Genomic DNA, 13,491 nt, shown 5'->3' with positions numbered 1-13,491 from the left:
ATCACAAATGCAATAAAGCAGATGTTCCTTTCAGTAACACTGAGACGTTGCTTTAAATGAGCAGTTACTCACATTTCTAATGGCATAAGCAGTAATTTACTCCCCACTGCCTTCACAATCCAGCCTCCAGTATCTGAGAGGTATAGAACTGAAAGATACAGAACCGACAGGTTTTATGGCCAAGAATGTCATAGATAGAGGGAACCAAAAGAATAGTATCCGGACAACCCCATGCAGAAAAAGGGTAACCTGAGTCAGCATTTTTGACAGGTATTTCCCACTGCTCTCAGTAAAATCACATTCACTTTGAATGTTTCCCATGCATAAAACTACCAGTCCAGAACACCCCCAGCACTCTGCTGAACCCTGCAGTTTGTCAGCAACACGGATTTTTACAAGTCATGATTGGTAGCATAGAGGGAAGACCAAGCTGAACAGCCCCCACGCCCCCACTTTCAAAAGGTATGTGGCACAAGGTTGATACCGAGTAAAGACCTTCAGAGCACTACACTATAAAACAGCTTCTGCAAGACGCTTGCATAATCTTATCTGCAGTATCCAATGATTATCTACTCTATCTGTTGCAAGAAGCAAAAAAAAGCACTGACTAAAGACTCTTCTCCAAGGCCAGAGACATTATCCCAGGGATGCAGGGAAGTCTCTCAAGCTTGCGTTTCCCAAGATTTCCAAGTGGGACTCCTAAGGCTCTCAGCCAGCATCGAATAAAGGTGTTCCTTGCTCTTCTGGTCTAGGGAAAGCTACCCTGATGGGGAACAAGATGGTGAACTACCATCTAAAGCTAAGGACAGAAACAGAAGACCAGCAGCAGGCAATGCAAACAAAAAACTACATAGATAGAGACTACTGAGTGTGAAAAAATATCAGCCTTTTGTGCTGGACTAAGTGCAAGGTCAGTGCATTGATTGAATGTTCACCACTTGCCCCACTCTCCCACGAGGAAGTATTGGGGTGGAGATCTGTGAACTTAGGACTGGTATCACAAGTGATTAGAAAACGCTAACCCTTAGCTGAAGGAGACTGGCCTTTTGCCAGTCAGACATTCAGACCAACACTACCAGTTCTAGAGAAGTGGTATTTTTAATGTCTATGATTAGAATAACTGTATGACCAGAGCAGATGGGAGTTCTAGCAAGAAGGATCTATATGCAGGACCAAGTGCATCCTTCCTGTGCTTGGTATAGTCTGTCCAGACAAGTTAGGCAGTGAAATCCCTTCTCAGCCACACAAGTTGTGCTTCCAGGTTCGTAGCATTGGAGAACTGGATTCTAGGAGAATACACCACAGAGTTATACATGTCCCAGGAATCTGCCTTGTTCTTGGAGGAACGCATTCCCATCAGGACCACATGCAGGCCCTCATCATATGATCTGGTGAGTTAATAAACAGATGGGAGTTACCTCATATCCATTTCTCTCCACTGACTGCAGGAAATGTGAAAGATGAGGTAGGGTAGGGCAGGCAGCTATGAGTGTATTCTGATCTGATTTACACTTCTCTTGTTATTCCATTCAGTTCAACATAAAATATCTAGGGTATGTCTGGAGGCAGACACACTTCTGTCTGCTGTTTGAGCTGGCTGATGAGAACCAGTATATTATTCCTGGTTTTAGGCTTGTGTATAGGTCCCAAGTCATAATTTCTGTCCTGCACAAACTTTCCACTAACAAGAGAAAAGAAAAAGCTGTTTACGAATGAAAAGGACTGTTGTTTTGTCCTCAGAAGGTCCTTTAGTGCTGGCAGAAAGGCTACGACTGCGCAACAGCAGGAGGAACCCTGCAAGGATATTGTCCTTCATACACCAGTGAACCTCCTCCCAGCAAGGGCTCTGCAAGGCCTGAGATCTGACGCTATGATATCATGTTGAGTTAGACCAGTTTTCCCCAGGCTGCGGTAACTGAAGCAATCTATGCATTTAAGTTCCTACTTCAGCCTTGAAATTTCTGATGGTCACACTCCCTTCATGTTTCATTTTTATGTAATGTTGGAACTTGCACCAGTCAAGCTATCTTTTATACCTTGAGAACAGGCTTTACTTCCCAAGGGTAAGTTATTGACACAAGAGTTTTGAGCAGTCTCCGGAACACAATGATCAGATCCTGTTTTTACAGGGTTCATGTGAAAGATTAAGAACTGGTTTTATTGGGTAGCACAAAAGATGGTAACAAATGCAGTATATACACAATTAGACAATATAAAACACTCCTTTGAAAGGTTTTTCCCTAGCATTCATTTTAACAAACAGTTGCAAAACTGTTACATAGCCTCAGAAGAAGGCTTTTGCTTGAAGAGCAGGCAAACAATCTCATCTTGCAGCTGCAGTTAGATTTTCCTATTTGGATTTATGGCCAGCAAGAGATATACCTGAGTGCTCTGCAGTCTTGCTTTGGTTCTGATGCTACAGAACTACTAAGCACCTGCTACTCCCACTTAGCGCTATGCACATCTGGCACTTCCGAAAACTGAAACTGTGAGGGAGGGCTGATCACTCACCAGTAATGGAGGAGATGGTAGAGTTAAACATGCAATTTTGGAAGCCTTATCAGACAGAGTCAGTGACAGATGGTTACAGAAAACCCAAGTTTCCAGTATTAAATAGCATTTCTCTGTAGACATTAAATTATAAAAAAGATAAGGGCAGCCCAAAACTTCTGCACTCCATTGGAAATAAGTTCAAGCCTGGAAATACCAAATTATCTTCTCTGCTGCAATTGTTTAGACTTGCTTATTGCTTAAAGGAATAAGTTTATAGCAAAGCAGCAAAGAAGAAAAAGAAGAAAAAAAATCTTGCTGAATATTCAAAACTTGTTTCTGAATGGGCAGTGCACCATTTTTGGTCAGCTCTGCTTTCCATGCGTATTTGCCACTGCCAGGAAAATATCTGAAAAAGCACTGTGCCTTACACGCTTTGGATGATGTTTAATGTAAAAGCCCTAAAAGAGGGATCTAGTGACAGATTTTCAAAGTGGCTGGACTTGACCCTAAGAAACTGGATTCTATTTGCAGCTACATGTTAAGCACTGCCCTTGCAAAGAAAATTTCTGCTTTTTTGTGGCTTCAATAAGCAATACAATAATGTATGAAATTTTACCTTGAAACTTTAGAGAAAATAGCAGTCATTGTGGTTTTTAACAAGGCAAAACAAGTAAGCTTGAGAATTACAAACCACTTCAGAGAGGCAGCTGCAAGCCTCATGTCTGTCAGTGCTGAGAAGTAGAAATCCTGGGCCAGCAGGAGACTTCAATACAGTGAAAGAGCAAGTGAATCACCACTCTCTGTTCTGCACCTTTGCAAAAGCCAAACATTCTACCAGGACTCATCAGCTCTGCATCATTTGCCTCATATACGCCATTACCGACCTCACTTGTGTGAGGTATAACTTAAGTTTGTCTGCTAAATAAAGCAAGGCAGTGATTTTAGATCTTCTATTTTTCATGATTTGCACACCTATACATTTTCTACTACATCCCTGCATAGCAAAATCAATACTCCTCATGACAGCTATGCTTCACTTTTTTTCAAACACCTGTAACTAGTGCATGGTCCCTGGTTTGATAAAGACTGCTATATATTCTGATTGCCAGTGTGGGAAAATTTTAAAGCAGAAGGCTACTCAAATAGGACAACCTATCAGGGTAAACGGTCCTCTCAAGCTCCTGTATTTTTCCCTGCTTCAGACGCACTGAAATGTCTCAAGAACCTATACTTGAATATTTCTAAAAGTCCTTTTTTCTGTGGTTCCACTTCATACTGGCAAAACAATATGTCTTAACTGCTAGATTTTATTTAACTGTGTATTTTGCTTCTTCACTTAGGGGCAGTTATAACAACTTTGAAATGTATTTTTACTACCTCCATCCGAGTAGAACTTCTCACTAACTTCTTTAAAACTGAGAAAGTTATCAATTAAGTAGGCACCAGTGGCCCTTTTCTGTTCTGCACAAGCCTTTATGGGTGAGGAACTGGCAGATGAGGATGTGCCAAGCACTCTTTATTCAAACTTCAGTGAGGCAAGAAATATTTCATCTGAATTCTGTGACAAAATGAATCTTTTAAGGCTAACTTTCAGCATAAGCACATAAACAAGTAACTAGAAGGTAAGGAGATACAAGGCATCATCTCATATATACTGACTTTTTGTATATGTTTCTTTTCTGTGCTGTAAAAGTGAGGCCATTTGAGGTAGTTCAGCTCTCTCCTACTGTGCAAACTTGTTTTTTTTGTCTGAGACCTGAATGTTTCATCAAATACGCAGTCTTTGTTGTTATGTTGGTGAGGTGGCTGATGTCAGCAAAGAGAGCAGTAGGGGATTTGTTTGTGAGACAAAGTTGCTCCTCTTATGGAAAACACTCCAGCTGTTTTCACTGGCATTATCCTTCCCTCTACAAGCATTTTAAATGCACAGTTCAAACTGTGCCAGTTGTGAAAAGGGGAGAGTAAAAAAACACCCCTGCAATTTCAGTGAACTTTGCTGTTACATAAAGTGTTTGGCAGCTGCAAGGACAGCCAAAGGTGTTCTGTAGCCCATGATCTGGGGTTATCACACGCTTGTGCACATGCTTTGCAAAGCACAGAAGCTCAAATTGTTCTTGGTTAATTTCCAAACTGGTTGTCAGTAACAGCCCTGTTACATTCAAGAGTGTGTGCTCTCCTGTAATATGAAAACACAGAAGGCTCTAACTAGCATTTCAGCTTTCTCCTGGCCACCCGAAGCCAAGCCTCAGCTCACTTGCAGTCTGAGAGGGGAGGCATGGTAGGGAGAGACATTAGCTGTAAGGGCTGTAGAAGGCCAGGCTAGGTGACAGCAATGGAGAGAAAGAGGGGCTTTCAGGGCTAGAGCCTCCACCACAAAGAGGCAGTGGCTGACAGCCACAGTGCGAACAGGTGACTTGCACAAAAGCAGAAAAAGCAGGGAAGTCTGCAGGCTAGAGCTTCCTGTGCCTTCTTTCCCTTTGAGGATGAGCTGCTACCCCTTCCTCTGCCTGTGTGAGGGGAACAGCTCTGGCATCAAAGTAGCAGCCACAAATGCACAGAGAGCTGGGTGGAAATCCCTCTGTGAGAGGGTGAAGAACCTCATACATCTGAAGACATGGCACGTGCTATGAAATAACTCCCTGGAGCATGTGCGACTAACCGGCAGGGAAGCAGGGATCCTTCACTTCATGCTCTGGATGCATCTCACTGCTGTGCGCTCTTCATCAAACCATTATGTCAAGACAGCCTGGAAGCTGAGGCAGGCAGTTCACTCTCGGACAGGTCCTCCTGTTCCTGCTGCAGTTTGTGACCTCTACAAATCTTTGGTTGTCCTGGCCATTAGCTCAGTGTAGAATATGGAATAATAAATATTTATTCCCATAATTCCTAGTTACCAAGCTGAATCCCAGTCCTACAGCAGCCTCTTATACTTGTACCAGTTGGGTTGTCAGTTGTGGCTGTTTGATAATGCTGTCTTTTGAGCTCTTAAGAGTTAATAGGGGCAGTTGCTTCTAACTTGCATTCCTAACTTGCTTCATCAAGTCCTTTCGGTACTCCCTCCTCAGCTTGGGAGGAGTTTATTTTTCTGGGGAGTTGTCATTTGCAAGGAGCATACACCACTCAGTCACCATCCAGGCACCAGTCTTCAGAGTCACTTGAAAGCTTCAACATACTCCACAGGAAGAGAGGACAGGCCTGCCTTCCCCCAGTAGTCAATGGCACGCACTCTGTAAAAGCCGGAGACTGAGCTTCCTGCAAATGAAAAGGTTAGAAATGGTCACTGTGAAAGGCTGACACCTGTGGTGCTTGGAGGATGTGGAGCAGGCACTACTCCTATAAAACGTAGGTTTGTGGAATGGGCTGGGGAAGTGGTGAAATCAGTTCTGCACCCTATGTAAGTGTGTCTGTGCCTGTCTAACTAAAAATGATTATAGATTCCTCATGGCCAAGTATTGGCTCTTTTTCTTTGTTGCACCAAGGACCTCCTCTCTCCTCATTAGGATTTGCAAGTACAGCTACAGGACTGCTGTCCCAGCAGTCCCTTTGGAAGAAGGCTATGACATCTTCTGCAACACACAACTAGTAACTTCCTTTTTTCTGACTTACTTTTCTGCCTGAATTGTGCCTTTGGAACAGGTTATGTGGGGATAGGATCAACAAAGAAGCAGAACAAGAAGCATGCAGGCTGACTGAAAACCCTCTGCTCAACTCGGGAAGCAGCACCACTTGCTCCAAAGGTATGTGAGTTGATGTTCTGTGGCTCTGCTGGTTTTCATCCTTGATCCAGTCTGAAGAACACAGCCTTCACTAGCAGAGTCTTTAACCTCACAAGCAATATGAATGTTTTTTCTCATCTATTTACTTGATTTTTAAGTGTGCTTTAGTGTGTTTTTTTTTTTCTAAAAGAAAAAGAATGCTATGAATTATAAGTGAGAAGGAAGTACCTAGCAATAAAGGCTGCTGAGATGTGAGATTTTTTCAAGCAGTCTTTTCTTTTTTGTTTTTGAAACAAACAGTTAAAATTGGTAGGCTCCCCAGATGTGCAGCACTAGATGATAATGAATCCTAATTTCAGAGATTTGCCTTACCCATGATTTACAGTCTTTGCTTACCTGTGTAGCCTTTACATTGCAATAATAGCTCTGAACTTTATTATGTACCCACTGTTGATGCTAAGCCTTTCTCAGGCTATGATGAGCTTGTGTTTCTGGCAAAAACCTCTCTGAATTGCTCTTTTATTAGTTTCACTTTGAGACAAGGTCTGTCTGTCGTTCACACAGCTCTGATCAGTGCTTATTAGTAATACTTGTTGGCCAGTCACATTGCAGATTAGATCACATTTGGTTAAAAAAGCCCAAAAAACCAACAAAAAAATACCCAAAGAATACATCACTACCTTCTTTCAGCATTTTTCATCTGGGTATGTTTCTATTGCGTCTAGGCTGTACTTGAGGAGAAATGACCACAGGCACTGGGAGAAGCTTTGCCTGTTGACAAAGATGAAACTCGCTGCCCTCTAATGTGAAACATCTAAAATTTAGGCAGCTAGTCACGGCTAAAGAGAAAGCTCTAGGAAACAGCAAAGAGAGCAGTCTCTCGTTGGCTAGGTGTTCAGATGGGACTAACTGTCCTACAGGAGGACCTCTTCAGTTCTTACAAGGGAGCACCTCAGTAGCTTAAGACTGCCAAGCCATAAAAGAGTATGGGAACAGGGACAGGTGACCACAACAAGAGCAGAATTGTGGACTTCCCCTGGAGCAGCTCAGAACACAATAAATGCAAGACAACCAACCCCTCTGTGAAAGGTGGACATGACCTCCCACTTATTTGTTTGTTGATGCCATATTCTTAGGGAGTCTAACACCTCAAGACTCAGTGGTACAAAACAAGTGTTACCAACGCAGTTTGCTCCTACTGCCCTACCCCAAAAGCATTGCACAAATTTAGGCAAAGGCATGGCCAATACCTGTGGGACTGAGCCCAAACCTCAGACTTGCCTTGCTATGAGTCTACTATACAACATCAAGCTCTGGTCATGTGGAGCAATTTTTTTTTGTTCTCATTTTTGCATGCTTCTACACAGCTATAAATAGAGACAAAAGTGCTCCTTTGCCTCTCCGGGAGCTTGCCAGGCCCGCAGCTGGGTGACTTTGGTGTCTGTGACAAGGAATTTACTCATGGCAATACTCCTAATAATGTCCTCATGACTATTTGTCAATTAGTGCTTGTCCTTGAGAATAAGGCTTTCGCTGAGAACATGGTCCTAAAGGAAGGGATGTGCTCTTATTTGTGATGGGAGTGTATGTCACTAGCAAGCTACATACCTTTAGTAGTTACTAAATGCTGTTTCACACACTCATGAGTGGTACTATTAACATGACAGATTACATAATATGCGTATTCTTGCCTTACCTGGACTGTAGACCCAGAGAGTGAATATTGTGTCTTTGGTGTTAATCCGCTGGTATGTTCTTCCATCTGGTGAGAACTCCACTTCAAATGTCTTTATACATCTAGAAAAGAAAACCAGACAGCTCAGTAAAACCAATTGATAATGCAGTGAGCAATCAAATCCTAATCTCAGGGCCATTTCAATAAAGAAGACCAAAAATAGGAAATACTCAGTTGACTCATTCCTACCAGATGTGGGATGGCATGAATTGTCACTATTAGGAAGAACCACAGCTCCAACAGCCCACAGAAGAACACCCAGACTTGCTATATTGGCTACTTGCAGCATCACAAACTGTTAAGCATCTTTTACTCCCAAACCAGGGTTATCACAAGGCTGAAGAGTCTAGGGAGACTGGCTTGAAAAGGAGCTAAGTCAGTGCTTCCTGAAGGAGTCTGGATGTATACTGCGTTGCCTCTGACAGTTCACCTACAGAGCATTTCCTGTCTAGGACAGCTTGCTGGAGCAAGGAACTGGAGATTTTCTCTTCCAGCTCACATCCCTTACAGGGATGTGCAAGATCCCACCTAGGCACCTGCTGCTAATACAACTTCTATCATGGATCTTCCTGTCTGCTATGCTGAAGGAAAGTCCCTCAAAAATGCCATTCAATGCTGGTGAGCAACAGGCAGATTCCCTTGCCCAGATCCCAAATTAGTCAGGGTTGCTCTCCATAGTTACTGCATGTAGATCCTACAGTTCATTTTGTCAGACAAATGCACTGTAGCATCTCTCAAGGAGCAAGTAGTCATTAATTTGTGAACTCATTTCACTTTGTAGGACTGGTGGCACCTTAGGGAGTAATGTGCGGGTAACTCAGTTATATCCATTTTACTTTAAAAGCTACTTACTTTGAATTTACGCAGCCATCGTCCCACAACACAATGACCTGCCCCTTTGTGAGAGGGATCAAACGAACACCAGTTACCTGTCCAAAGACACATGCCCATGTAAGAAAACTGTACAAACCAATCAGCCAGGTCAGATTTCTGTGTTTATCCTTCCTTACTAATTATTTGCTTTGATTCTTTCTATTGAGATTGGGGGAAAAAACAAAATTACTGGCTCTGTGGCTTTGTAGCCTATATCTCCAACCTGTCAACCTTGCAGAGGACCTTCAGAGGCTCTGGGCACCACTATGAACATGGGTGGGACTGAATGAGCAGATACAGATGTCTAATCTACGACAGCCATGATTCCATTTTATTTTTGGCTATCAGTTATTAACTGGAGAGCTGTTGTCAAGCCTGGTAGCACATGATGTGATTTTAAAAAAGATACTGCACTTTCCAGTACTGCACTATTATTTTCCCACCATGGATAAACTTGCATTTACCTCAGTGATGGCTCCCATCGCTTGCTGTGGAATGCTTTATCTTGAATTATGCTTTGGAGAGCCTTCTCATCAAAGGAGAGAAGAATTGTTTATTTACTAAGTCTTAAATGGTACTTTCAACAAATAATAGGCCCAAATGCTAGTCTAGCTCTTCTTAGTGAGACTTAAAGCAGGAAGCAGTTTCTAATTTGGTGAATCTGACAGTAGAATACAACACATACTTGATCAGGAACAGATCTGGGTCTTGCACAGATATGGATAAGAAAGACTGAGGGAACAGGAAAGTCTTGCTTCAGTGTCAGGATGCCACTTTCAGGAACTGGGAATGGGCCTGTTGCCACCGGGTCCTGTGGAGCCAAGGAGAAGTGCTGTGAATAATCTTTCATTACAGCACCTAAAGGCCAACTGTTACATCAGTGTAAAGTGACTGTGTATTTACTTTGGTAGAGTTGGTGCTGATAAGTGGCCTGCAGCCATCAAAATTCTTCAAGCTGGGAGACTTTTTCTATCATCTCACCTGTTTTCCAGCTCTTCAGGAAACAGAGGGTTTGCCCATGTCACAAAGTGGGTTGATCACAAATGCCCTTTAGGCTCAATTTGTCACTTCTAGTAACCTCCCATGGATGCCTTCCAGGCTAGTGGTCTTTACAAACCACCCCCCTGTCTCTTAGCTATGGATTCCCAGTGTGCAGTGAAAGCTATTGCTAGCTACAACAGCCATTCAGCTGGTCTCTGAGGATGAGGTTTCACCAGATGGCCAAGAGTATCTAAAACCTTGCTGCTGCCCTGTTGAAGGAAGATCTGATGGCTCCTATAGTATCCTTAGGCCTTAGCAATAGGGAGTTATGGTGACTGGGAAGAGAAGACATAGTACTCTACACCAGTCAGAAGGCAATGACCGTCTTGGGCCCCGAAGGGGATAAAGGTGGCCTTCTTTATTTTAACCCATGGGTCTGAATGCAGAGGGAAACTATGGGAAAGGGAGCTAAAGTGACAGGCTGCTCATATATTCTCACACACAGTAAGTAATCTGGGCATCGCTTTTCTCAGTAGGGAGGAGAGGAGTCCTCAGAGAGGACGTACTCCTCAGTCTGCTCTGGCATGCATTCAGAACTGGTGAGGATGAGGGGAAACTGCAGGCCTCCCCGTGAGCCCCTGAGAGATGCCAAGTGTCTTCTGCACTTGCACTGGGTAGTTTCCACCTCAGAGAGCTGTTTGTTTTCTGTTATTGAGAGGGGTTCATTTCAGCTCTCTAACGTAGCAATTTGGCCCTTCTGTAATATGCACAGGGCCATGTGACTTATTTGGGGAGACAGAACAGAAAGGATCTCAAAGCTTATTGAAGTTTCAGAGAAAAGGTGGAACTTGCTCTGGAGCAACTCTGTCTCGTTAGTTAAGGGCAGGCCAGTAGCAAAGAAGTTGGTCATATACATTTAGTCTCTTCTATAACATAAATGCAAAGGTATCAGTTGTGTATCATCAGCTACATTTCTCTGCATGACTGCAAGTGCATTTTCATAGGTATACAAGATGCGCATGACTGTGGGCTAAGGAAATTTTGACTACCTGAGCTGATTTCTTGTCTCTTTAGCTGTAGGTAACCAATTCACAAGCACTTTACCGATACAACTCTTCAAACACACGGTCATACCTCAGCATCCCTTATTTGCTGGAACTGTTCTGGGGAAGGAAAGTCAGGGCTTCCTAGCTTTTTCCACTTCAGGTAGGGATTGGTTTGGTTGTTATCCAGGTAGTATGTCACATACACCAGCTCTTTAGGAACACAAATGAAAGAGAGTAAACTCTTTACTTGGATTTAAAGATTAACAAGAAGAATAAATTTAGCAGAAGATGTTTAAGTCTACCTTCTCAAAAGTGATTTCAGCACTTCGGAGCCTGGCTTCCACTGGAAAGTCACGAGGCTAGCACTCTTACAAGGCTCTACAATTTATATTTGCCAAGTTTAAATTTCAAGCTATTACTTCCATAACCAGAATTGAAACCCTCTTATTTTTTGCACAGGTGCTGCACACATTTGTTGGACAACTGCATCAACTGTGTAATCATGTGGTCATGTTGGCTGTCTTGGAGTCATTCCAGTAAGGGAATTGTTGCCTGGCAATATCCAGCCAAGGACACTGAGATTAATAGCTTTCAAAAAAGGCAGCACTTGCAATTGCCATTAAAGGCAGGGTCAAAGTGCAAGCATTAGGAAAGAGCACCTTTCCTAGAAGAGCACCATCATACCTTAGAAAATCTGGGAGTGCCCAAAAGATGGGAGAGAAAGTTAGCAAATGAAACTCACTCTTGCAATGAAAGGCAACTCAGCAGAAGTCTTTCAGCAGATGTTCTAGGCTAAAGATCAATTCTGTGAGCTGCCTACATGATGTTTGTTTACCTCTAAGTTTGGGGAAGTGGATGGCGTTCAGTGTGACGGTGCTGATGTTGGATGAAGTCCTGTTATCCTCACTTGAATACATCAGTAGAGTAGCTTGCCAGCTGTCTGAGGGTTTCATCTCACTTGGGGTGTGCACAGATGCCAGGACACCAATTGTGCTGTTTTGAGTGCTTTCACCTTCACTGCTGCTCACTTCTGCAAAAATCTGCTTTTCTCCTTTAAAAAATGTGACAACTCTGTAAGCATCACTGCTAGTCAGTCCTGTGTCAGCTTCTGATACAGGAAGGGTCCAAATATGGGGATCTATAGGTTGAGCTATGTTCTAGCTTATTTTACCAGGTACAGCATTCAGTCAGGCTTATCTTACAACAGCAGAGCATGCACATACTACTGCAGTTCTCATGCTTAGCAGTTCAGCTAGCAACATCTAAGCATGTAACAGTGAATTAGGATCTTCCTTTAGTATGCTGCACGGGTCTTCCAGCTGTGGGGATTTCTTGAAGACATTTGTAGCCTGATATGATGGCATAAGAGGGAAGTACCAGTCAACAAAAAAGGAGTGGTTGGCATACAGAGAGTATAAACAAAGCAGTAAATTAAATCAAATGGATAACAGACTGCCAGGAACATCTCCTGAGCTAATAATTTCTCAGAGGACATGAAGTTTCATTTTCTTAACACAGCTGGTAAACAGAGGGTAGGAGAAATCCTGCTTTTATCAATGGTGAGATGGCTGGAATAATCTCTCTTAGGCAGCAAGCTTCTAGGTAGAAGAGGTTACTGATGTGCTCTTTAATCAGTGGTTACTATACCTAGCAGTGCCAGCAAGCCCATGACAGTCAGCACTGGTTTCCGCACCATCTGGACATGAGGTGGCTTTGTATTGTTCATCTGAAAACGTGCTGTCAGAGTGCGCTGTGTGAAGTAATGGGGGTAGTAGCTCAAGAAGGCATTGTCATTACTCAGCAGTGTGTAGTTGATGGTGCTGTTGGCTTTGGAAATGAGCAGGTTTTGATGCTGGATGATTACCTGCAAAGTCATAGAGAAGATGGAACTTCACCCTGGAGAAAATCCAACAAACACATGATGTCTGTATTTTTTTAAAATCTTTACAGCATATTGAAAAGAGCTGTCACTCTGCCATTTAGAAAAGTTTGAAGAACTAAACTGTTCCTCACAACTCGTGGAGAAACTATTCTTTAGGTGATACATTAATCACTGGAAAGTTTGAAGTATCCACATAGTTTTGCCAGTAAAAATTCTCTGAAATAACTGTTACTAGTAGTCTGCATAAATTATGAATATATTTCCTTGACTACTATTTCCTTGACTACTGCACTACAAATGATGCTCCTCTGTCTTGAATATTAAATTAGTAATCTGGATTTACTACCAGAATTAAATCTAAGTGGTTATCCAATTCCAGCGTTACTTTGTAGCCATTACACGAGTGTCTGAGAGCTGGTCCTGGATTCTGTTCCTCAACAAGTCATTTTACCCACTTGGTGCTAACATGGAATTAGTTCTCCCTTTATTTCACTGGTTGCTCTACTGCTTTCCTGCAAAATGTCAGAGCTCCCAAGCTCTCTGTTTACCAGATTGTGCCTAAGTATCAGAATCAAACAGAATTTCAGAAGGCTGACAACTGAAAAGGTCTCATAATTGTGTCCCTGAAGGAATACAGGGCTCCACCTCCTACCCACCCCGGTGTTAATTTTCCATTGGATGTGTCTTTTTTTCTCCCTTCATATCACCATGTCATTATAAACACTGTGTTTGCTCCCACAAACTCCCTGCAATGCAGTCAGTGAC

The 13,491-nt window shown here is 42.8% G+C and overlaps 1 protein-coding gene across 3 annotated transcripts in view; it reads right to left on the bottom strand.

Moving 5' to 3' along the window:
• Positions 1-3,257: 3,257 nt before the first annotated feature.
• The window catches only part of IDUA (alpha-L-iduronidase), a 49,129-nt gene continuing 38,895 nt past the window's right edge, over positions 3,258-13,491 (bottom strand). For all 3 annotated transcript variants that reach the window (XM_075488464.1, XM_075488467.1, XM_075488466.1), the window contains 7 exons: positions 12,492-12,708; positions 11,680-11,895; positions 10,933-11,054; positions 9,503-9,628; positions 8,797-8,873; positions 7,906-8,006; positions 3,258-5,745 (listed from right to left, as the gene is read on the bottom strand). In XM_075488464.1, coding sequence (XP_075344579.1) covers positions 5,645-5,745; positions 7,906-8,006; positions 8,797-8,873; positions 9,503-9,628; positions 10,933-11,054; positions 11,680-11,895; positions 12,492-12,708 — 960 coding nt within the window. In that variant the 3' untranslated portion in view covers positions 3,258-5,644. The remainder of the gene's footprint in view (positions 5,746-7,905; positions 8,007-8,796; positions 8,874-9,502; positions 9,629-10,932; positions 11,055-11,679; positions 11,896-12,491; positions 12,709-13,491) is intronic.

The sequence above is a fragment of the Mycteria americana genome, chromosome Z (genome assembly GCF_035582795.1).
Source record: "Mycteria americana isolate JAX WOST 10 ecotype Jacksonville Zoo and Gardens chromosome Z, USCA_MyAme_1.0, whole genome shotgun sequence".
In the NCBI taxonomy this organism is placed as follows: Eukaryota; Metazoa; Chordata; class Aves; order Ciconiiformes; family Ciconiidae; genus Mycteria; species Mycteria americana.
This window is presented reverse-complemented; position numbering and strand designations above follow the sequence as displayed.